The sequence below is a fragment of the Merops nubicus genome, unplaced genomic scaffold (genome assembly GCF_000691845.1).
Source record: "Merops nubicus isolate BGI_N331 unplaced genomic scaffold, ASM69184v1 scaffold2459, whole genome shotgun sequence".
NCBI lineage: Eukaryota > Metazoa > Chordata > Aves > Coraciiformes > Meropidae > Merops > Merops nubicus.
In genome coordinates, this window is record NW_008629976.1 from 65,778 (window position 1) to 89,784 (window position 24,007).

Here is a 24,007-nt window from a genome sequence, read left to right on the forward strand (position 1 = left end):
TCTTAATAAAAGCTGATGAAGCAAGCTTAGCATCTCCACATTGCTTTATGCAAAAAATTGCTCCCTGCATTTTGCTCATTTGGTTGCAAAGTATTTCCATAGCTTTGTTCATCTGCTGCTATACGAGAACAAAGATAGGGTTTTGGTCTAGAGTCAAAATTGCATTTGAATCCTGAGAACAGAAATTGGCTCACGTGAGACAGTTAAACCTAAAATGCTACATGCTGTGCTATATCCACACATCTTCAGATTTGAATAAATGAAAACAAAAAGAGCAGGAAAAAAAAAAAATCTTAAAAACCTGGAAAGGAAATTAGTCTTCCTGTTTTCAATTAGCCTTAATTTGCTGCAAACACTTCTCCCTCCTCTTTTGTCTGTCTGCAAACATCCCACTAGGTGTGTTCCTATTCCATTCAAAGCTATACAAATGCAGTTTGGGTCGTTTATTTTTCAGCACTTTATAGTTGACCATTTCAATTGAGTCAGCTCTATTGACTTCAACGGACCCATCCCACACTAGATGCACTAACACCAACAGAAGACACCTCAACTACTGTGAAACTCCACAGTTCTTTCCCTTCCTCTCCCACCAGCTGCTTAGCCACATGAAGCACCACTCTCCGAAGGACCTTTGAACTGCCAAACCCACCGACTCCTCATTGATACTACCCAACATTTTAATCTGATACAAATGATAATGGAAAATTTCTGTTTCTTCCCCAACATAGACATGGTGATGTATAGCTGTCAGTGGCAGGCACATGGAGTCAGCAAGGTCCCTGTCCTTCCACAGTGTCCAACTGCCTACTGTATCACCGCCAGAAAATTACCTTTTCTTCCTAGTTGTTTTGTCCTTCAAAAGAATGCACAAACTATACAGGTCCTGTTATGTGTCCTCACGTAAAACTGAACAGCAAATCACTGGCTCTCCACCAGCAGCTTCATCTAAGAATTAACCAGCACTTAGGGGCAAAACATCAAGAATATAAAGCTAGCTTTGCAACTTTGATCATCAGAGCAATATTTATCTTCACACTTCATTTTTCTCTGTTTCCTTTGAAGCCTAAAATATTCCCCCATTCTTCTTTTTATTAGCACTCCACTTGTCTCTTGTAATGGAGTACACTGCCACTCAATAATCCAGTAATTTCATAACACATTCATACTCTCAGCAAAATACCTATATTTAAAGGATGTTAAATTTCAGAGAGGTGCTCAGAGACTGGAAAGGATGTCTCAAAATCTGCTGCCCCTCACTCTACACAGAGCATCTGTGACAACAGTCCTACATTTCATCACATGTTATTTCCCTTGTAGCAACTTCTGCTCAAATCATGGCACAGATTCTCTGCTGAGGAGTGATGATTTTACTGCCTATTTTTTCAAAACAGGAATAAGATCATCTGTTTTGCAAGCTTGGGCATGTGATTTCATATCACTGCTAAGGGAAGAATTTGTAGCCCTGCAACAAACCCCAGTATTTCTCATCAGAGTTCAGAACTTGAGCTATTTCTTCCATCACTCCAAACATAAAAATATCTTTTAGAAAGCAATCTGGGGCAATACTGAATGGTCCTATGACAGAGTGGGCTCTAGGCTGCAAAGCACACAAGCACGTGCTTGTCTTCTTATTAAAATTACAGAGATACAGGTCTCTGAGACCAGGATGCCCACTGGTCTCACATGCTCTTCTGAACTGAAACCTGTAGCAGACTCTACAGAAGATCCCCTCAGCATTTCATATCAGCTGGCTGAGACACCTTTGGGGCAACCTTATCCTTGTAGGAACATTTCCACACAAGTATAAACAGATCAAGAAAAGCCATGAGGAAAGGAAAACACAACCTTCAAATTACTTCAGCCTGTTTTAAACTCTGTTATTGTCCCTCCCCCTTCTCCTCAGCCTGCTCCATCGCAGTACAACAGCCTAGGCCCCTGCTTTTTTGTGATAGAGTATATGACTATTTTTCTCAAGAACAAAATCAAAACACCATACACAACACATACACCCCCCAAGCATCTTCAGTTCTGAGCAACAATTCTCTCCTATAGAATACTGATGGTTTCATGCAGTTTTAGGAAACATATGATGGAGAATGTTCTCAATATGTCTTTGAGATGTATTGTTTAAAAGCTAATTATTTTCAGCCAGTATTGACAGTCCTTCTGCAAGTTTAAACCTGCAAGTTTCTGCAAGTTTTTGTGATATTATCAATGGTTTTAACAATTTTTAAATGTTAGAGGAGACAAAATATGACCTCAGCTTCTGAGCTAAATAAATGAGATGTCACCTCAAAAGGCAGTGTCACACAATTATGTATAACTGTGATGATTTGCTTTTGCCTTAAAATTCCCCCTCTTCTCTGTTTACTTATCCAAGCACTTCAGAATAGAAACGATGATGCTAACCAGAAAATAAGTGTATTTTCTTTTCTACCAGACTTCCTCATAAATGTACATGCTATTGCTCTCTAAAAGAAAAATGTCTGGAAGTTGACAAATAATCTCTGCAAATTATTATTCACTATCAATGGGATCACTCCAAGACAATTTGCTTAATTATACATAATTTATATAATTTCCCCCATCAGTGCAACTAAATTCATTTTGAAATCAAGTGTATAAACTACAACAGTTTCACAAACCAAGCAACTTTATAGCTCCAGTCTCACGATTCCTCCAGGGGTTAAGATGCTCCCCTACATAGTTCTACAGTTTTGCAAGACTTCTTGACTAGAAACTAGCAGTCGTACGTCACCTTCACCTTCTTTACAAGAGTCTTTTTCCTATCTGAGGGATTTAATGATGTGAAGCGACTGCAACTGCTGCTTAATTTAAATCTGTAATTTTTTCCTCTTAAGAAAAGTAATAATAACATATAATGAAATTTGATGGAGATGGAGGGAGATGGAAGTCATTTAGCATTTATTACTAGTAACTGCTGCAACTGTGAGTAAGCTCAGAGAAAGAAAATGACCCAGATCTCAGCAATTTTGAGGAACAACTACAGTTCTGAGATCGTCACTATTAGTTTCAACTTGCTGGGGGAAGGAAAAAAACCAGTCAGACCACAAAGGCACACTTCAGTAACTTTCTGTTATTATGTGCAGCTTCATTCATTGACTAGAATTGAGTTTCTGCATGCAATCAACACAAGGATTGAAGAAACGGGAAAATACTCTCAAATTCATAATTTTAATGCTAACAGCAGAACTCAATGGCCTTAATGCTGGCAGAGTATGGATGAAAGAGCTGCAGAGATGTGAAGTCATAAGTTTTCCTTTATATTAAGCACTCTGATGCTTAAAGTTGAGAGCAGTCGGCACCTTCAGATCAAATCAATTGCAGTGAGAACTGCAGCTGCTCAGATCATTCAGGATCTAAGTCTCCAGCCTCCTCATCAGTCATTCAGCTGCTTGAGAACTTACTTTTCCAGTGCCACAGCTATGTCCTGGAAGCCCTGTGCAGTGATGTTATTCTTGTCCCATATTACAGTTCTGAGAGGTGGGGGGGGGAAGAGAGAGAAAAACGAATTAAACAAGAACCACCAAACAAATCTGTATTGAAACTTTGAATATTGAAATAACACAACACTGTATGTTCAAAATTGTATAGTGAAAGACAATATTTTAAATATGCCAAGACTTTGAAATGACAGAAATTAGGGACAAAGATACTACACAATTCAGCTTCCCTTTAAATAAAGGGGCCTCTGTACTATATTTTCCATCATTAACATAAAAACATACATTTCCTAAAATACAGGTAATAGAAAATTTGGAGATAAAATCCAAGTTTTTTCCAGGAATAGGATAAATGTCAAATGCCTGCTCTTTGCAAGCCCACACTGAAAAAAAAAAAAACAAGAAAATTGCAGGAAGTGATCAATCACTGTTCTAAATGGGGTATATGGTTGCAGTTATAGAAGAAGGCATTTTAAAAATTCATGTTGATTGGTGGTGGAAATTGTAGGCTGTTGTATATTCAGTCCCGTACTACATCATCACACAGTCTCTATGATTGCACATGCAACATAACTAGCTGCCAATATAAGCTACTGGGTTAGGTGCAGGGATTGTAGCTCTTTTGAACACAGGACAGTGATAAGAGTGATCCAACCTTCCCCCTCCTCCCCCAGTTTAGACCACTCAAGCAGACTGCCTGGCAACTTGGGAACACATGTTCAAAGATCTCATTAGTAGTCAGAAGAGACAGTCAAGCAGATAGATCTTGTTTGTGCAAAAGCACTACTTGGAGCTGCTCTTTAAAAAAAGGCACAAAGCTAAACAAAGATTTCTGGTGCTTTAAAAAAAAAAAGAGATATGGCAGAGTTTCAGAGGTATCAACACCCTCCTGTCCTTGCAGAATTATCCCTCTGTTTTTTAGATGGAAAGATGGAGGCAAGGAAGAGCAGAATACAGATTCTGCAACCACACTGCAAAGATCAGATATGCTTATGGTCAAGTCTTGGGTATTTTTGTCATTTTGTCATTCAGTCATTTCTACCTGGATATGATTTTGTAAGATTTGAAGCAGAGCCAGTTACCATTGCATTATTCAGTTTGTAATCACACCACAGACTGTGGTGACATTATGACAACTGTGATGTTCAGTGTACTGTGAAAACATTTCAGTCTGCCATCCTGAAAGCCATCAAGGCTTTATTTCTTCAGGTACTGTGATCATTTCAGGTTAATGGATTCAATAAACCTAAGCCACCTATCCAGTGTTTTCTTGACATTTTCAATATTCAGTTTGGGCACAGCAACACAAATAGCAGAATCCCTGCTTCTGAGCTAAACAGCCAAGATTGTTCTGGGAATTTCTTATCCTTCAGGGAACAAACGCTTGGAGACCAGGCACAAAGTGGTCTCTTCGCACAGCCAATGCACTGAGGAGGGTTCATTTGCACAGTCTGACAGGAGAAGTGAAGACTAGATTTCCTGATGATGGTGACATATTTAACAGCCCCATCCAGATTCATGCTGATAGAAGGTTTTACTGTTTGCTAATCAGATGCTAGATAGGGAAAAAAAAAAAAAAAAAAAAAAAGTGATACTCTCAAGCCATCAGTGCCAGACAGGCTAAGAAGCAGTGAAGCTGTTGGGTGGATGAAGTTGCAGAGAAGTGATGCCAAGGTCCATCAGAACCATAGGCAGGGAAGAAGGAAAGGAGGGATGGTCCATGCTGCCACCCATTCTGAATTCCATGTGCTCTTGGTTCTACTGACTGATAGTCCAGAAGACAAAGAATAAATTTACTATAGTTCCCCACCCAAGTATCAGAATTTTCTCTGCTAGGAAGGCGCCTCCAGTAGCAAAGAGAGAGCAGAATAGAAGAGAGTGGCTCAGCACTGTATCAGGCTTGCCAGAGACACTGTGGAATCCCTGTACATGGAGACCTTCAAAGGCTGCCTAGACAAGGCCCTAGGCAACTTCATATGGCTTTAAAGTTGGTCCCACTTTGAGAGGGACATTGGATTAGATGACATCCAGAGCTCCGTAACAAGGTAATTTTTTTCCTATAATTCTAGGAAATTTAGATCTCTCTTGCTCCAGCACAAGGTTCAGTTATTGAAATTTTTTTTGCAGGCACAATCTACGTGTCTCTTCTTATTATTTTGTTTGTTTGTTTGTTGGGTTTTTGTTGATTTTTTTTTTTAAGAAAACAAGGTGAGAAACTTTCCAAATGGAGACATGATAAAGCAGGTGTACCGAGAAAGCTTCTGAAGAAAAAAAGCTCGAGTACAAGCCAGCAACTTCAGTATTATTAAGCCATTCTATCTTTTACTGCAAACACGTTTCCCTCACCTGAGCTTGGTGTTTATCTGTAGGGCTTTTGCCAGCATCTTCGCTCCCATATCTCCCATGGCATTTCCACTAATATCCACTTTTGTAAGAGAAGTATTGCTGCCCAAGGCATTAATAATGATGGTGACCTCAGTCTTCAGCTTGGAGTCTGCAAGGGACAATGACTGCAGAGGCTGTGGAGCACAGAGAAGGCACTGAGAACAGCAACTGAAAACACACACATTCCTCAAACATCAACCAAACGAAGTTACAAGTTTCCCCAACTCTTGGAGAGAGCAGTAAGCATTAAAGAGTTATTTCAGTGTTTGCTGCTGGTCCTACAACACACGAGAAGTTGGGATTCAACATCGTACAGCACAGGTGTCACACACACGTGCACACACGCATTAATCTGCAACACCCTGAAAAAGCAAACGTTTTTAAGTGACAGTGTCTCCAGTTGCTTATGTCCTACTAATTACAGAATAGAGTGGGAACCTGAAAAGAGGCAAGGGAGAAACAACTAACTAGCTTGGCAAGACAATCTCTAGTGCCCAGTGGATTTTGCTTAGCCAGCATTCTTCCCTGTCAGTGAGAAATAAAAACATCTTGTACTCCCCTCCTCTCCCTCAGAGAGCTTTAGCCAAGGACCAAACAGGATCTGAGGCACTGTTAAAACAAAAACAATTCCTTTCAACTGTTTTATTATTTTTATTTCAACAGGATTTTGCATATCTGTTTCTCCCACTTAGGGCATGACATCTGGGAGGAAAGACAGAAAACTGTAGCAGGTCTAAAACTAAAAACAGTAAGAAGAGTATCTATTAGAAAGTGAGAGTATCCAGTAGTAATTAAGAGTATCTACTAACTCAATAGCTATTATTCATAGTGGTGTTCTGACACCTGTGATTGCAGTATTCTCTAAGTGTCTTTTTGTTTTTTTTTAACATATATACACTATGTTAAGGTAAAATTATTTTATTTGGCTTATTATTTTATTGGCAAGTCTTACAAAAATCTCTTTTTAAAATGCCTGTATTCCCTCCATTCTCAGTGTCCCAACATTCAACAGCAGGAGCTGCAGACTATCCATCACCATGACTTGCAGAGGTATTACAGCTGCTAAAATTGTAATTTGTCTTCCCTGACATACAAGAACTCCATGAAACATTTCCCTTGCTCAAGTGTGAGTTTATACAGAGGAGTGTATTGTCACCATACACCCACTTGGGTGTGTATGAAGATGAATTTTAGGAGCCCAAAATCTCCAAAATGCCAGTATGGGAAAAAAACAATGTCTCATAAGGATGAACCATAGCACCTACATTAGATGCCTAAAGCTTAGATTAAATAAACCAGCTGAACTGTGCACACCTCCCAGGGCCCAAGGTGTTTGCAGAGTACCTGCTATATGCTGGGACTCTGGCCTCTAGACACCACTGGATTACAATGATAACCAAAAAACTTGCAATAATAAGAAATGCACTTATAAATGAAGAAATGCATAAAAATTTGGAGGCACAGCAGGTTTATAATTAAAAAGTCTAACAGTAACACAAACCACATGCTGGTTTTATTTTAAATGGAAGTTATTAGATTACTATGTTAATGCCTTTAATCTGTCTGTGTTTCCCCATTTTATTACATTATGTGCCCTAAAGAATATTAGCATCTCATTAGAGTGGCATTTAGAGCTCTTGGCACAGGTTTGAGAAGACCTCCTGTGACAGCTTCACAGGAAAGCAGGGCCATGCAGCACTTGGATAGAAATCACCCATAAGCTTCTGAAAGTGAAGCTTCTTTTGCTTCTCATGTGTCCATTTAGAAAGGGTCACTCGAAGTAACTTGGCTGGAAGTGCTCCCTCCGTCACACCAATTTTTCCAAACCTCAAATATCTTCCCAGGAAAGGAATTCTCACCTCTTGCATTCCAACGCTCTGACAAACCAGTTTATGGTTGCAATCACCTCTGTGAGGGTTGACACCTAGACATCAGTGCTGCCACGTGTGGCCCAGGCACACAGCCCAGCAAAGCACCCGCTGCAGCAGCACTGCCTGTGAGGTGGACGAGCTGCTGGTGCTCTTGCACAGCTACCCTCACTGCCTGCCCAACGAGCAAGCTGCAAAAACCTCCAGACTCACTCGGTGCCCTGAATCCAAACTACAATCAGAATGTCACTCTGTAGGATTAAATGTACAGGCTGCTAAATACTCATTAAATTAGCTAATCATTACTTTAAAGAATCCAGCCAAACAACAACAAACAAACAAACAAAAAACTACAAAAACCAAATCCCCCACAAACAAGGGCAACACTCTAAAAGAAGTAAATGCTCATAGGCTATATAATAAGCTTAGGCTGGATACTGAGAAAACAGAAGTCTGACAAGCACCTCAGCGTCCCTGCTGCACCAAACAGATACTCTGTCAACACACTGAAGATGTCTTAACACAATCTTCTTAAGGAAAAGCAAAAGGAACAGAATTAGAAATTGTATGATCGTATTCACTGATTTTGTCATACTCCTCCTGGAAAACATTTAAGAATTCAATCAAACTAAATTTATTCTCATATGGCCAAAAATGCTGTAAAACCTCTCAAAAGCCCAATTCTGCAACAGACACTGAACTAAGACCTGAAGATACTCAGTGCTGTAGTAATTCTCTGCAGCTATGCAGGACTGAGTAGCACTGTGAGTAACGGGGCAGGCTGTACCTGCAGTAGAACATCTGTTTTTGCAAGAAGGAAGGGCACAGTAAGCACGCAGCTTCAGACACTTCTCCACTAATGAGAATACATTGTTATAGCTGGCACAGAGCTGTCTACTTAAAAACAGAAAGCAACAAAACCCCAAATCTAAACATTGCATACTCGTCTATGTGAAACACCTGGGAAATGCTGCTGTTCAGATTACTACTCCTGCTTTTCAGTTGTGTAGAATCACATTTGTGTCTCGCTGTATTTTCAGTCATAAACCCAAGCTATTGATTGTTTAAATCATTTTACTCATGACTCATATTAACACAGCAACAGATCTATTTAAAGTGTGTATAAATAGATGAAGCAGTATTTGGCAGATGACTATTTTAGATCAAAGCCTCTCGCTCCAGCTTTCCGTGCAGATAGTGCACAGTCCCCAGGCTGTACTGCAGGCAATACTGACCAAGCAGCACGCTCTGGGCAACATCATACCCTGGGCTCTCCAGTTCCACCCCTCCTTTTAAATGTTCAGTGGCAGAAAATACGCAGTAATGGTAGAATAAAGATCACCCATTTAGAATTCAAAACCAAACCAAAACAACTAGAAAGTGAAAATAATTTTCTAAACATTGTACTGTCTCCAAGTAGAGTGAGGATCACCCAGCTATCTGCAACACATGCTTTTCCCATGGTGCTGCAGAGTCTACGTCCTCATCTCCTTAGGTGCGAGGAGATGCTTTGGGTTGATTTTAGTGATCAAACAAAAATGAACAAAATTCCCTCTCTGAAGAGGAATCTTGTTCTAGTTGAACAAGAGAATAGTACATGGGGAGAGCAGAGACAGGTTAACACCAACGGGATCACATGCTGTATCCTAAAGGTTAATGAATGACATTAAGGAGAGACAGTTCTTTTAAGTACCCAAATAAAATAAATTTTTGGTGGGTTATTTCATTGGAACACTGCTTGCAGACAGGATGAGATTACAGAGCATGTTCTGTAAGTTAGTTCAGGAAAGACACAGTGAGTAAGAATTACAGGAGCACATCTGACCACTGGATAGTGGCAGAGGCTGACATTGCCTATGGGCTGAAAAGAAAAGGAGCACAAGTTGAAGCTGATAATGTAAGGGAGAGCGAGCTGTGAGAATAATACATCCAAAATTTAGCAGATGAGTTTTCTCTGTCCTGGAAGCTTAAAAAAGAGAAGCCATGAAAGATAAACAGAAGGTTCTAACACTTAATAGAGACAATTAAGGTCAAAGCTGGAATTTTTATCATTGCAAAGAGATAATGTAAACAGGACAGTCATACAAATTTGGGGGGGGATGGAGAGGTGAAGGAAAAATAAACCAAAGCAAACAAAACAGAGAAGACTGTTTGGATACTGAAAGGTTGCATAGAGTGTGTTGAAGAGGTATTTTGGCGTTTGGCCTGAGTGGAAAGAAGTGTTCACCTGCGAAAAAGCAAAGGGATGAAGGAAATGAAGAAAAAAACATACTAAATTATGTTTGCTCTTCAGAATAGCTGTGAAAGATTAAGTATGAGATGTAGGGCAGGACAGAGACAAATACCAGAAGAAGAAGCAGGTGCTATCTGATGAAATGATACCACCTCTCAGTATGGTGTCAACAGGAAAAGGAGAGAAGAGGAGACAGCCCTGCACCATTCCCTTTAGAGACACAGTAGGAGGTGGTCACACACCACAAAATGAAAAGTCTGATTTGATACAAGAAGTAACACAGAGATCCATCAAAACACTTTTTAGCACAATTCTCCATCTGACAAACATCTTGTGGTGCAAGCAAGGACTTAACTGCTCTTATTACAGGTGCTAACTCCATTAGAATCAGCTCTGGCATCCGTAGGCAGCACTTCACTCTGTCACGCTGACATCCCACGTTTTAAAGAATAAGGTGAGGAGGTAGGCAAAGAATCCAGAAAATACAGCACCACTAATCCCAGTTAAGAGGACACAGAGAGGACAACTTTAACAAATCGCTTCAAATACAACTAAGCAGTAAGGAAGGATGAACACAGAATATGGGTCTAATATATGGGTCCTTGCATGAAAGGAGGCATCAGAAAGCCTGGTGAAAACTGCTCCAAATCGCAGGGTGCAGACACAGATGGGAGAAGAAAACAAGAAAGTAGTTAGAGTGAAGACCACAAACTTGGAGGTGAGACAATGAAGACAAGAAGAATAGCAGGTGTTTAGACAACTGAAGTCTACAGTGAGCTATTTCTGGAGAATGAGGAAAGCAGAGCTTGCTTGTTACTTGTATAAGGAATGAAGGAGAAAGAAAGGACAAAGAACAGATGAATAAACATTGACAAGCATGACAGTAACAGAGCATCTTAAGGTTTCCTTATAGCCAAAACTAGGATGATGCCAAGCAGGCAAGAACAGAAAGTCAACCATGAAATTCGTTCAGAATCAGGAGAGAGAGTGGAAATGAAGAAACTGGGCAAGGAACCCAGCAAGGCACTCTGAAACGGTTTTATGAAATTGCTTTGGTGATTAAGGTACTAGGAGAAGTAAGGAATAGCAAAGTGAACAGTTTACTTGCATCTACTGAAGGAGAAAGGAGTTCTGGGAGATCACTGCAGGGACTTTGCATTTTGTCAAGCAAAAAATACACTAATATCCAAGAATATCTATCAGAAAATAGTGTATTCTATTAATTTAAAAAACGAAAAATAAAAATTCTGTTATTGAAGGAGTATCACCACCAGGAGGACTCTATCATTGTAAGCTCCTATCAGGACACAAATATTTTGAAAACTTGTGCCTAAAGGGCTGTATAATTTAGACCTAAAGCAACTAAGTTAAGTACATCCAGCTATTTAGCATGAGTATTTTTCAGCAAGCCCAGATCCTAAGACTATCCTAAGAAACATTTACCTACATGCTACACACAATCCAAATTGTTTGATAATATAAACCCCAAAACATTGGATGTGTCTGTACAGGAAGGATCACGGTCAAATCTTATGCAGCAAATTCACACAGTGAGGAAAGTATCAGAAATGGGCTGAGGGTACAAATACACAGGATGATAGTAGGCAGAAAGATACTCACTGAATCCTCGTCTTGAATCATCTGAACTAAATTATCAAGTACTGGAGTGAGATTTCTGAGGGAAGAAAAGTTAGGAAGCTGATGAAATCAACAGGTTCTCCTCATCCATTCTCTAGTTATTTAAAAGAAAGAAAAGCCTTACTTGGATTTCATGTTGTTAAAGTTTTTGCCTAACGCCAAGTGTCTTATCGATCGGTTTTTACTAAGCCAGACTACAAGGGTTGAGAGGTCAGATTCTAGGCCTGTAAAGAATCAGATTAGATCAAGAATTAAAACACATTTTCATAAAAGACCCAAAGAAGGTCCAATTATTAATACTCTATTAATTCAAGTAACTATATCAGTGTATTTTATTTCCAAGAGCTATCAAAAAATTTCCATTTTATTTTGAAATCTTTTTCTCTTTTTTGCCTCTGTTTTTCTATGAGAATAAATACTTTCTCTAAAATGAGCCCCTTAAATCTCCAAACTAACCAGCCATTGAAGGCACCTCTCAAAAACACAGAAGAGGAAGGCAGTCCCTTATCCATAATCCCATTGCCCAAGGGTAGCTCCTCACACTGTCAAGCAGAGTTTAAAGCTCATGTGAGAATTCTAAGACATGCTTTTTTCTATTTAACCTTAGTAGAGCTGTGTACCAACAAGGTCTCAAAGCCTACACGTGCAAAAAGGCTGATGTAACAGGCTATGAGTAAAATGACCTGAAAACCAAGCCAAATTTTATTCTGCTCCTGAGTAAGAAAAACAACTTGCTGTAGTATCATATCAACAAAACAGTGGTGTATTTGAAGAGTCCACTGATTAGATTACAGTGACTTAGGATCCAGATCTGCAGGATAATTTAGATGTCAAATATATTTATTTATTTATAAAATAAATCTGTTTACTTAATTGGGCTCAGTCAGTAGTTCCCAAAACTTTCCACTTGCCAATCCATCCCATCTTTTTTGGGCATTCAGCTGTACTGGGAACCTTTTTGAAATAATTCTGCATTGGGCTGCCAGAGGGGCAAACACAGCAGATGAATCCTGCCATTCCATACAAATCTACAATTTGAGTTTGCAAGATGAGAAGCCAGCTGGTATTCCCAGCTTGGATGCACAGAGCCTCCAAAGCAGGAATAGCCCAAGAGTTTTCCAAAGACTCAAACAGACCTTCTCTGACGTGAAGCTGGTTGCCCATTTGCTCCAAAGTTCCCTCTCTTGCTTCTTCAGTATCACAGCCTCAGCTTCATTCTGTATCTGGTCTTTCCCTCTCTTCTTTCACTATAGTTTAATTTCTCACTTATCATCCTTTAGTACTTAAACCTCCTTTCCTCTACATCTAATATGACACTTGCTGCCATCAATCTTTTCTACTGTGTTACATTCTTCTCAAACAACATACAATTCTGAGGGTGCAGCTAATCTATAAACATTTCTTACATACTTGGTAGCAATAAGAGTTATCAGTCCGAGACACTTCCATAGCCAATATGGCAAATAATCAAAGCCCTTGATTACACTGTGAGCTGAAGGTAAAGCATTTCTCAGGTTCTGGACTTGCAAGACCCTCAATTCCTGTTCTGTGTACTTACCATTGTCTGAAATATCTAGGCTGGTGATATTGTGTATTTCTGCTATGCATCCTTCCAAGACTTGTGCACCTCCCGATCTTAACTAGAGACAAAACATGATCCATTTTTGCAAACTAGTTACGGTTTGAAGAGCACACAGAAAACAGTGGTAGGAGCTTTGTGAATGCAGAAGGCACTACCAATGGCCAAAACAGCAGGCACAGAAGTTACAGACATGAGCATCACAGCCTGTGCACACGTTCCTACTGTTCTCATCCTTCTCTCTCACTATTTGCCTCGAAATGAGAAAAGGGACTCTGCCTTCTCTTAAAATTACTGCTCAGCAATTAAATCAGGGAAAGACTTAAATGGTGCAGACATAAGGAATCCTTCAGCACTTGTGTCAGGCAGTGACTGCAGGACTTCGGTGCAGGTTCTCTATGTGAATGGGCCAGGACATTTTCAGCATCCAGTGGGAAGAAAACTAAACCCAGCCTATAAGCACGCAGCACTGGCACTCTTGAATTCTGCTGCAGTCAAGGCTTATGGTGAGCATCTTCTTTCAGCTCTTAGCACAATGCCACGGTGCCCACATCACAGATGAGCAGCAAATTAAAAACCAAAACAGAACAAACCACCAACAAAACTATATTTCCCTGTCACTGAAAAGAAAATTTAAAGCATCCAATTGTAAAAGGGCCACAAAAGTCCATAAACAAGAGAAATCCGTAATTTACCTTACTCCTAATTTTAAAAATAGACATAAAAGAGAAGATGAGCAAAAATAACAAAAATGTCTACCTGAAAGCATCAATTATGACATCATTAAATGAATAAAAAAGAAATGTCAAAATTTAATGAAAAAAACAATGAAATAGCCTAGGGAAAAACACCAACATTAAGAACTAACGTTATTAAGGCTTACAAACTTATTTATTAATGCTATTAAATTAAACACCACAACTCTATTTTTTTCTAAAGAAGGAAAAGCATTTTCTTTTTTCTTGCAGCTACACAAACTACATAAAATGCATTTCACTTTGAAATCCCCCAGAAAAAGACTTAAGCAAAAGAGAGGGAAAGTTCTAAAATAGTTCTATTTTTGCACTTTGTTTTCATTTTCTTTGCTTCAAAAAAACTGAAAGCTTTTTCAAACAAGAAATAGCCTTTTATCCTCCTGTGTATAAAATAAAAATAAGTAATATTTTACTTAGTCAATTTTCTTGGCTAAATATCCTGAATCAACCTGCTGATATTATTGTGAATATTCATGCTACATTTAAGGAACCACAAATGCCTCCAAAACCATTTTTCAATGAAGACTTAATTTGTGACTTTTTGGAAAGTTTGAGATATGTGATTGGATAATGAGCAGCTCAGCAACTTGGCCTGAGCATATAAAAAACAGTGGTGGTCATAGACACCTTTCTTCTTCTTCCTAAACAAAGAAATTAAGTGTACCTATCTTCACACTATCCTCTCAAGAAGTGGTCAGATTAAAGTCTGTATTTGGGCCAGAAGTGGTGCAATTTTAACTCAAGTTATTTTTGTAAAAGCCTTTGTAGCATTTGCTGTATGAATGCCAAACTCACTCAGTTTTGCTCTGTGCTGTTCTCTCACCATGGCCCATCTTTTAGTGTCCCATACATATTGCAGAATCTATGGAACTGGCAGATTCTATGTGGTCTTGTGTTGGTGGTTGATGTGATAGAAGTTCTATACACTAAAATTATACTCACAACAGAATTCAAATGCTTCTGCTATCTATACTTTGAGGGTTGAGGTGGACAGTTTTTCAGGAGCAACTTTCAAACTTGTACCAATAATTCTATATTCAAAATCTTAAACACACAGAAACACTTCATGTGCACAAATGGTGGTATCTATTTAATCTGAGGGTCATGATAACAACTTGACTTTTAGGATCAAAAATTATTGCAACTGTATTAAAGTATTTATATATATATATAAAATCAAAAAGCAGAGATTAATTGAAGGGCTGTTCGTCAGCGTGGACTGTAATACTAAAAAATACCCCTCTGCAACATCTCCTGTATGACATCTGAGACTACAAATACAAATACTTGTTGAGAGAATGAAGAACAACCCTTCAACAATTAAAAATGCCAAGCGTGTTCAAAACTATGAGGTACCAACACAGGAAGGGCAAACAGAGCTGCTTACTTCACAATTAAGGTAAAGCATGGAGGGTACTTACACAGTGACCAAGCTAAGGGAAGCAGAAGGGAAAAGAGTGAAATACATCAGTGCTGAGCAGGTAGAAATAAAAATGTAATTTTCACAGTAAAAACAATTAAAAAATCAAACAAGCAATATAAAATGATTAAAGCTTGGAGTTAATATACCAGAAAATTATGGGAGCAAATTAAAAGTGGTGGGAGAGGGAAGGAACAGAGAGATTTATCCTTCCATAGTTGGGTCCAGCTTGCCTGATGTAGGAAAGAGGAGGGCAAAGCTGCAGCATCAGCTTTCCAGCCTCCTACCAGCGTGTGCTTGCAGGAGCTGGGAGCAGTGCAGTCCCCAGCTTCGAGCTCCCCACGGCTGTGTTTCTGGGAGCAGGTTCCCCTGCCCAGCTCACAGAGGGTCAGGGGGAGGTGGGGCAGGACCCTGCAGCGCTGGCCCCATTGAGAGTGCTCCTGGCTCCTGGCACATCAACCCCCTGGCTGGTGGAAGCATAACTTCTTCTTTCCAAAGCACATGAGAATGGATAAAGCTCAGTGATGTGAAAAAAAATGTTCAGGGAAGGATCCAAGGAAGTGCTGCCAGTTTGGAGGGGCCAGCTAGAGGAACGATACCATGAGCTGGGCACAACTCCTTCCTTCCTATCATGAGTTGGCCACGACCACGTGTGCTCTGGTGTCCAATAAAGCTCCTCCAGATCCCATCCTGGGGGCTACTTAATGGAAGGACAACATTTTCACTCTTGTCAGCTCTAGTTGATTTACGTGTTAATTTATACTCTCATCACTTATGTCTGTGTTTCATTGATTTATTCTTCTAAGGTTATGATAACAGGACTTCACTTTTTGTTACTTTAATTACTCCTCCCTTTCCCTTCCTCCCTCTCAAAGAAATATTATCATCCATCTGATCTCTCTACTCAGAAGTCAGAAGCATGTGTACTTGACTTGAAAGCTTTTCTGTCTGGAATTTACATGTAGTGCTCTTCAAAGTAACACCGTTTCTAAAAGTATAAAATAAAACAAACTATGAAATGCATCCACAATGATTTGGTTTTTTTGCTCATAAGAAAGTCTGTGCACATTCCAAAAGCAACTGACCATGAGCCTATGCAAGGATTATTGCACCTCAACACTTTCATCAAATTGTATGTTTTCTACTTAAAGGGAAACCATTGCATTTTGAAAGGCACTTCCAGAACAGTTAATGCTCAGGTGATGGACTTGGAAAGGTCTGCCTGACAAGTGAGAGGCTTTCTTTGCAGCTTAAAAAGGCAAAGGTGGCCACTCAGCTAGAGAAGACCTGAGCCTAAGCTGGCTCATGGTTGGTTTCTGCAGGAGTTCACAGGGTTTTCTATGTAACTTTGCCTCACAGGCCCCCCAGGGTCGTGGCTGATCTTTTGTCATAAGCTGTAGCCATGCAGGTATCATCCTGCAAGAGTATGGACAATCCTGAGAAAGAAAGTGCACAGCAAAGCACAGAGAAGCAAAAGGAAACAAGATAAAGCAAATCAAGCTGCCACAGTTGTTCTTATTTATTCTTGAGATGTTTAAAGGCATTTGTACAGTGCCTTTTATGTTAATGGCATGCTTCAATCAACTTTTACCAAAGGTCTCTATTGGCCTGAATCAATTAGTTGATTAGGAAAGTAGAATTTCTGCAGGTTTGTTTCTCGGGAGAGGAGGAAGCATGTCCCCTTCAGGGCATGCAGCTTCCTGCAAGCCATTGAAATTTGGGCACCTTGGGAAGTCCTGCTGCAGGGTCTTGTGTAATCCCAGCAGCAGAGAGCAGGAGCTCCCAAGCAGTGGGCTCAGCAGCTGCACGGCAAGGAGGGTTTTGTCCGTGGGGTGCTGCAGGAGCTCTGAACCTCTCTCCTCATTATTTAGGATGCTGTAAGACACAGCAGCTGATTTTTACCATAACTGTTTCTTTGAGTTCTACCTTTCCCACAACTTTTTACTACAGAGGCAGAGTATCTCGCCAGTGGATTTCATGGGAGCTCTCATTCTACACCATTGCATTTTTTGAATACACCCCCATAAATATTCCTTACCTCACAGCTACTGAGATCTAAAGACACCTCCTTCAGATTGTGATTGCAAGCCAGGCCTAATAAAAGGGCTCTGAAAAAGATCAATTTTAGAACCATTAAAAAAAAAAAAAAAGGCAGATTGATATCATCATCTAAGGGATCACAGGTTAACACACCTATAAGGCAAAGAACTGTTTCAAAACTAAACCACACCAGCTGAGCAGTTATTTCTTAAACGACAATGGTCGCACAAACCTGCCACATGCAGAACACTTCAGCAGCTTCAAAACCTGCAGGGATGGATGCAAGGCTAATAAAGAAACAGTCAAGCTCACACTACATCAACATTTAATAACATCCATCAGAAATTAATTTTCTTCAACATTTGCTTTCAAAGAGCATCAAATGCTTATAAAAGGAGTGTTCTGTTGGACAACCACACTAACTCTGATTTTCCAAAATTCAGGAAAAAAGCAGCAAGCCATTTCAGCCAGGCACAGTGCCTGTAACACTCAAATACTGGATCATGTTCCAGCACTCACAATTCTCCACTTCTGCAACCCAATTAATGTTTACAGATTTCAAAATTATATTCCTAGCCAACGGTATCCTTTGTCTTTAGGCAGAATGGCAGACAAATGTAGCAATAATTGATAAAGATTTTCCTAAATCCACCTTTAAAGCCTTACAGAGGTTTGTTTCCACATGGAAAAGTTAGTGTTAATATTGCATTTGTATTAATACTGTCAGATCAGAAAGCACAACCCTATGTGTCTTAGAGAAGGAGCAAACACAGCCTGTGTTTATCTTCTGGATCTTTAGAATAGATGCTGTGCTTTGAATTAGTAACTGAAGAAAGAAACAGACGGACTTCCTTTCCAAACTTCATTTCAGCCAAAAGCAAGCTAACAGAATCTGGACTACTGATGCATGGAGATAAAAAAAAAAAAATTCCATTTTGCTGAGCCATTTGCCTTCACACTTGCTATGCAACTAGTGTGTAACTGCCCTATATAAAAAGTGTGCACCCTGGGAGGGTTTCTCATTTAAACCTATTTATACCCGCAGGCAGATTTAAAAGTTAATCAGACCTTCACTGTTAATAAAGGCAAATATCTTGTGCTTCTTTACTTCTTAAGTTATTAATACATAGACTTTGAAATAACTGTTGCAGAGCTTTCATGGGTTTTTCAAAGTTTTATATGATCCTTGTCTATATTTCCTTCTTAAACATGCTTTCATTCGAAGTTAGTCTGGCTGACGATAACTTTGCAAAGAACTTCCTGAACATTTTGAGGTAACATAAAAAATACAGTGCAACCACAAAAACTGCAGATTATAAAAGAGACATTGTGCTGCTTCAAATGTACTCTCTTCATAGGAAGAAAAAAGGCTTGGTTTTTTTCATAACCACTTTCCTATAAACTCACCCTAAGAAAATCTCATTATTTTGCAATTTTTTGTCATGAAAAACCACCAGCATTCAAAGGCTCAGAAGGCAGATACACTGTAACTGTACTTAGCCACTATGTTTAAATTGCACATATGGCAAGCCACGGAAAGGTCTTGTCAACTGTGCTAGATGCAAAATGCAAGAATTGGCCTTGTAATTAGCATTTGCATGAGAAGCACATCAGAAGTTTGTCTTGTTATAGCACTGACGGATGAAAATACAACTTTTGCCAACATCTCTGAATGAACAAAAATGCCACCATACACTTAAAGGAGGAGAAAAAGAGTATAAATTGCTACTCTCAGTTAAAAAAAAAAAAAAAAACACACACCACAACCAAGAGTGAGCTGTGATGGAACATCAACTCTGTTAACCATGTACAAGAACTAAACCCACCCTTTCCCCACCCATTACGTGTCACCCTCACCGTGCAGCTTCATTCGCAAATCTCTTCCCTGAAAGGCCTGACTTATATTGACCAATCCATTGCTGTAAAAGCAAGCTCTCCTCCTCTGGCTGCACTGATTAACCTTTAAACTCCCTGAGTTAGCATATGTGGTTAACCATGCCACAACTGTTGATCTAAAGAAGTTGATAAGAAAGAAATCAAATAACAATTATTCAGGGGAATCTGGGACTCGGGGTGTTGGGTATCTGCATTTTATCTGGATTTTCTTCTGTGGGCAGGCTCGATCTTGAATCACATCCAACTCAGTGACCTCTGGTTCATGGACACAAACCAGGAACTTTTCCTTTGTCACAGGACAGTTCCAAGGCCCACATTGTCAAAAGCTTTCTGACATGCACTGATGGAAGATGCCAGCAAAGTACTTGCGTCATATAGTGTTGTTTTTATTCTCCCTTCTAGGAATCACCCATCGTGTGCTATTGCAGTCTGGGCAATGACAGACCAGTCTGTCCAAAAAAAGGTGTTTGCATCTTCTTGTCTTTAAGAAACCCTACGATATTGATTGTTCTATAGAAGTTTTGTAATTTCTTACAGGTAAGACTAAAAGAAGCCCATGCCAAATGCCAGCCAGCTGAGAGTGGCACGGACACTCTGAGACCATCTATGTCCAGCTGGACTCTGGACAGATGCTCCTTTCTGGAGCTCTCTGTGCTGGTGAAAGAGTCTTCTGCTCCCAGCTCATTCTACACTGCCCATCACTGCCTCTCTACTTCCACAAACATCAGGCATGCAAGTAGTTCCCTTTAACCCAATTCAGTCAAGTTGAGCCAGATTAGCTTAAACATTATCATCAGAGTAGGTCTGTGCTAATACAGATCATTTTGGCTGAAAAGGACTGGGAAGATCCCATTTGCTGCACAGCTGGCAGATCAAGCAGTCACAAGTATTTGGGACAAATTAAGACTGTAACCTCTTTCATGAGCACTGACAATTGTACAGCACTCCCTTTCCAAAACTTCTCACAACCCAGGATATACTCAAAATGCCAAGGAGAAGAGCTAAATGTGAACCTTAGTGTTTGGTGCTTCTCACCTTTCCTAATCTGTACATGTATATTCAATGTCTCACAGCATTCTTATTTTCCCATGGCACTGATAAAATTATCTTGTGCATTGCTCACATACACCCTCCATTCTTATTGCTTCATTAAACATAGCTCCCTGCTGCCCTCCACCACAGAATCAATAGCCTTAAATTAATCAGAATTAACAAATGTGTTTCTTATTAATCACCTTCTGTTTGAAAACACATCAGTAAGATACTTTCCTAATCCTAGTGAAGTCTAAGCAAGCAAGACAGTAACCAAGAGCATCACACAGAACAGAGTGAAAGATCTGAAATGATAGTACCCAATCCACACCACCAGAACCTGTGACCACAGGGCAGGTGACAGACAGCAGAGATCCATTGCACTTGGCATTCCTAGAAGCAGCTGCTGTCTTCTCTCCCCCAAAAAGGAGGGCATAGCTCTGTGCAATAAGTCTCTCCTCCCAGGCATTGCAACAGGTTCAGTTTCATAATGGCTGTTGCAATCTGCAGCCTCAGAGGAATGGCACCCACGCAAGTACATAATCCCTTTTTACTGTGAAGCAAGTTTGTAAGCTGCAAAGTAAGAAATCTATCACAGAAAAATGACGATGGAAGCTAAAGAGCTGTGCCATTCCCACAGAACAAAATATGATTAATAGTAACTGTGAGATGGAAACAACATTTCTTGAACGTGTGATCATTATGAAACTCACTCTTGCAATATCAATAATGTACAATGGGGGGAAAAAAAGCAAAATCCTTTCTCCTTCATTTTAAATATGAGGCACTCACATAATAACAATTCAAACTAGGTTTTAGGCAACAGGAGAAACTTAAATTAAATTCTTACTTTAGAGGCTCAGGAGGGAGTTTAGTTCCCGAAAGATTGATCTGCATCAAAGCAAGTGAGCTGCTGAAAAACTGTTTGAAGGAAGGAGGGACTTCTTTTCCTTTTCTGTAAGTAAACAAATTCATTAAAAAGAAGCATCTAGACACTCCTCGTTCCAAGAAATAGTGAATTCAAGCCATCAGAATTGTAATAATCTTTTTACATGTTTAATTTCCTCTACCTTCAACAGCTCTGTAATCAGTGGCTCTCAATTAGCTTGGAAATATGTCATCAAAATGTTGATTAAACAAACAATCCTCAGCATTGCATTGCTGCACAGAAGACATTACTCTCTAGTTTCTGTTTGTTGAACTACAAAGAATGATCATTTAGATCTGGCTATTAGTGAACATACTTATTATATCTTATAAGCAGAAGATCAAACAGGACATTACAAAACCCCTGAAACTGCCTTTTCCCCACTAGAAATAATTACTCAGTACTGCAGTAGCTTAGTCACAATGAGGTAACATCTGATAGACACTCAAGACACAGATTTCAAGAAAATGGAAGCTATTGTTAGTATTTCCTACAACACAAATATTCTACAAAGTCAATGTTCAGTCTCAAAGAGTTTCAGAGGGACTTCCTACCAGAAAAGGACAGCATAAAAGGAAAAAAAGCATTGGTAACCATTATCAAATCATGAAAAATACAAACTTTATAAACTAAATTTAAAGAGGAGTCACCAGTCAGACTTCAAAGCCTGATGTTATGCGTCTTAGAGACAAAAGACAGAGACTTTCCACTGCATCAGTATCACAAAAAACACATTAGACAAGGTAGCTTATTTCACAGCCACCTACCAAAGAGTGGAAAGGGAAAGAAAATATTTTGCTTGGAATAAATAATACCTATTTCATAGAGCATTAAGTCTTAAGACTTCTCAAAAAGAATGGTGCCACATGACAGCAAGAAATTATAAAATAAAATATTGCAGGAGTTGAGAGTAATGACATTAAACTGTACCTGTGAGAAAAAAGAGTCCTAGAGAGGCTAAGGACAGCTAGATGCTGAAGACATCCACGGAGGAGGGCTCCACACACCTGGTTTAAAGTAAAGAAGATTGACTTGATTTTCTATTAACCCAGAAAAGTTCCTAGGGATAGGAGGTTGGGAGTTTCCTTGGTATTTGAACCTCCACAAAAAACATCTTTACCATATCAAGCGCACACTCCGTGTTGGATAAATCCAGATGAACAAGGGCATTTGGCTGGGCCAAGAAATTGTACAGGCTCTATAATAAAAGGAGAAAAAAAAACCAAAATTATCCATGTTAATTTTGATATTATGAAACCAGTTGCCAGATCACTACTTCTCATTACATTTCAGGCTTTTATTGTAAAATTGCACTGTGAGAGTTGTGTCTGAAACGTCTTTTCACCTTATGAATACAACCTGTTTTATTATGGAAGGCTATCTATCATTTCTTAAAATAATAAGAAAAAAAAACAGTGCTCAGACTCATTTACCAAACATTACTGTTAATGCACGAGTCTTGAGTTACCTTGCAATTCACTGTCACAGCAAATGAGAATTAATTCTGCTAGAAACACCTTGGAATGTCACTCCGGTTGCTGCTACATATCAGAAAGGGCAATTGATCTGTAAATTTAAGCCAGCCTCTTTAAGCATGAGGGAAGCAATGCATTTGCATCTGAAGCCCATGGTTATTTCTTAGTATCAGCAGTGCATTAAAAGTTTAAGGGAGAATACAGAACTGGTAACAAAATTTAAATATTGATGGTTTTCAGTGCTGCACAGGACATGTCATGTAAATGTCAGGAGGTGTAAAACGCCTTACTACACGCTGGTTTATTTTGGGCTTTTTTCAGTCTTGGAGAACAACATTGAAAGATAAAAATATGACCTAATTCACAGAAACTTGGAACGCTCAACTCCACATGAGTTCCAGCCAAACAGAGCATGCTGAATGTTTCTAAAATAGATCCATCTTTCTAAAAATTAGGTCATTTAGCCACTATACCAAGAAAGGTCCCTGCTTTAAAAAATCACTAGGCTTTGCTAGGGTTTATTTTAATTGCTAAATAGCAGGATCTCCTTATTCCTTTTGGAAAACTGGTCTTTAGACTAAGAGATCTTAGTACTAATAATCTTTTTCTTTGAACTCTTTCTCTCTCTGACAGACCAAGAAAAGCCCCATTTTTTGTATTTACATCCCTTAAAATATTGTAGGTAGACATCCTATTTCCTTAGGCATTGCCTATCAAAGTTCTACATTTCATTTTACTTCTTGTTTTTACACTATTTGCTATGTTATACTTTCTTAAAGAGTAATTCACATTTAACTATTTGTTTGCTACCTTTTAAATCCTCTTATACCACTGAAACTTTCAACTCTTGTACTGATTACTACGGTTTGTGAAAAAGTCAGTGTCATGTCTGACTGCACTTTAAATTATATGACTGGCCGAGTCTAGTGTTCCACATTTTAGATGCTCAGTACATAGAGAATTCAAAACCTGACACTTACATGCATACAACTTTTGATGTTGAGAAATATGGAGGTAACAGTCAAAAAGTGAATATATACAAACTGAGAACTAAGTGGACTTTGTTATAGAGAAAATACACCCACACCTCTATAGCAACTGAACAAAGGCATTTAAAAAACAATCACATTCTTCAAAGAATCATGAGCTTCAATAGCATGTGTCAAGGAAGCACACAGATTTATTTATGCAAACAAAAATACTGAAAACCAGAAAATAAGTCTAAATCAAAAGAAATAATGTGTTTCCACACTTCCAATGAAAAATGTGTAAGACGCTTAGGACTAAAAAGAAG

At 39.2% G+C, this 24,007-nt stretch overlaps 1 protein-coding gene across 1 annotated transcript in view; it reads right to left on the bottom strand.

Annotated features, from left to right (window-relative positions):
- Positions 1–24,007, bottom strand: part of LRRC16A (leucine rich repeat containing 16A) — a gene marked incomplete at its 5' end in the record, with an annotated part of 110,808 nt that overhangs the window by 57,053 nt on the left and 29,748 nt on the right. The window contains 9 exons of the mRNA XM_008947093.1: positions 3,429–3,497; positions 5,811–5,983; positions 11,571–11,625; positions 11,713–11,812; positions 13,147–13,228; positions 17,381–17,450; positions 21,161–21,265; positions 22,169–22,245; positions 22,359–22,436. Of these exons, the coding sequence (XP_008945341.1) occupies positions 3,429–3,497; positions 5,811–5,983; positions 11,571–11,625; positions 11,713–11,812; positions 13,147–13,228; positions 17,381–17,450; positions 21,161–21,265; positions 22,169–22,245; positions 22,359–22,436 (809 nt within the window). The remainder of the gene's footprint in view (positions 1–3,428; positions 3,498–5,810; positions 5,984–11,570; positions 11,626–11,712; positions 11,813–13,146; positions 13,229–17,380; positions 17,451–21,160; positions 21,266–22,168; positions 22,246–22,358; positions 22,437–24,007) is intronic.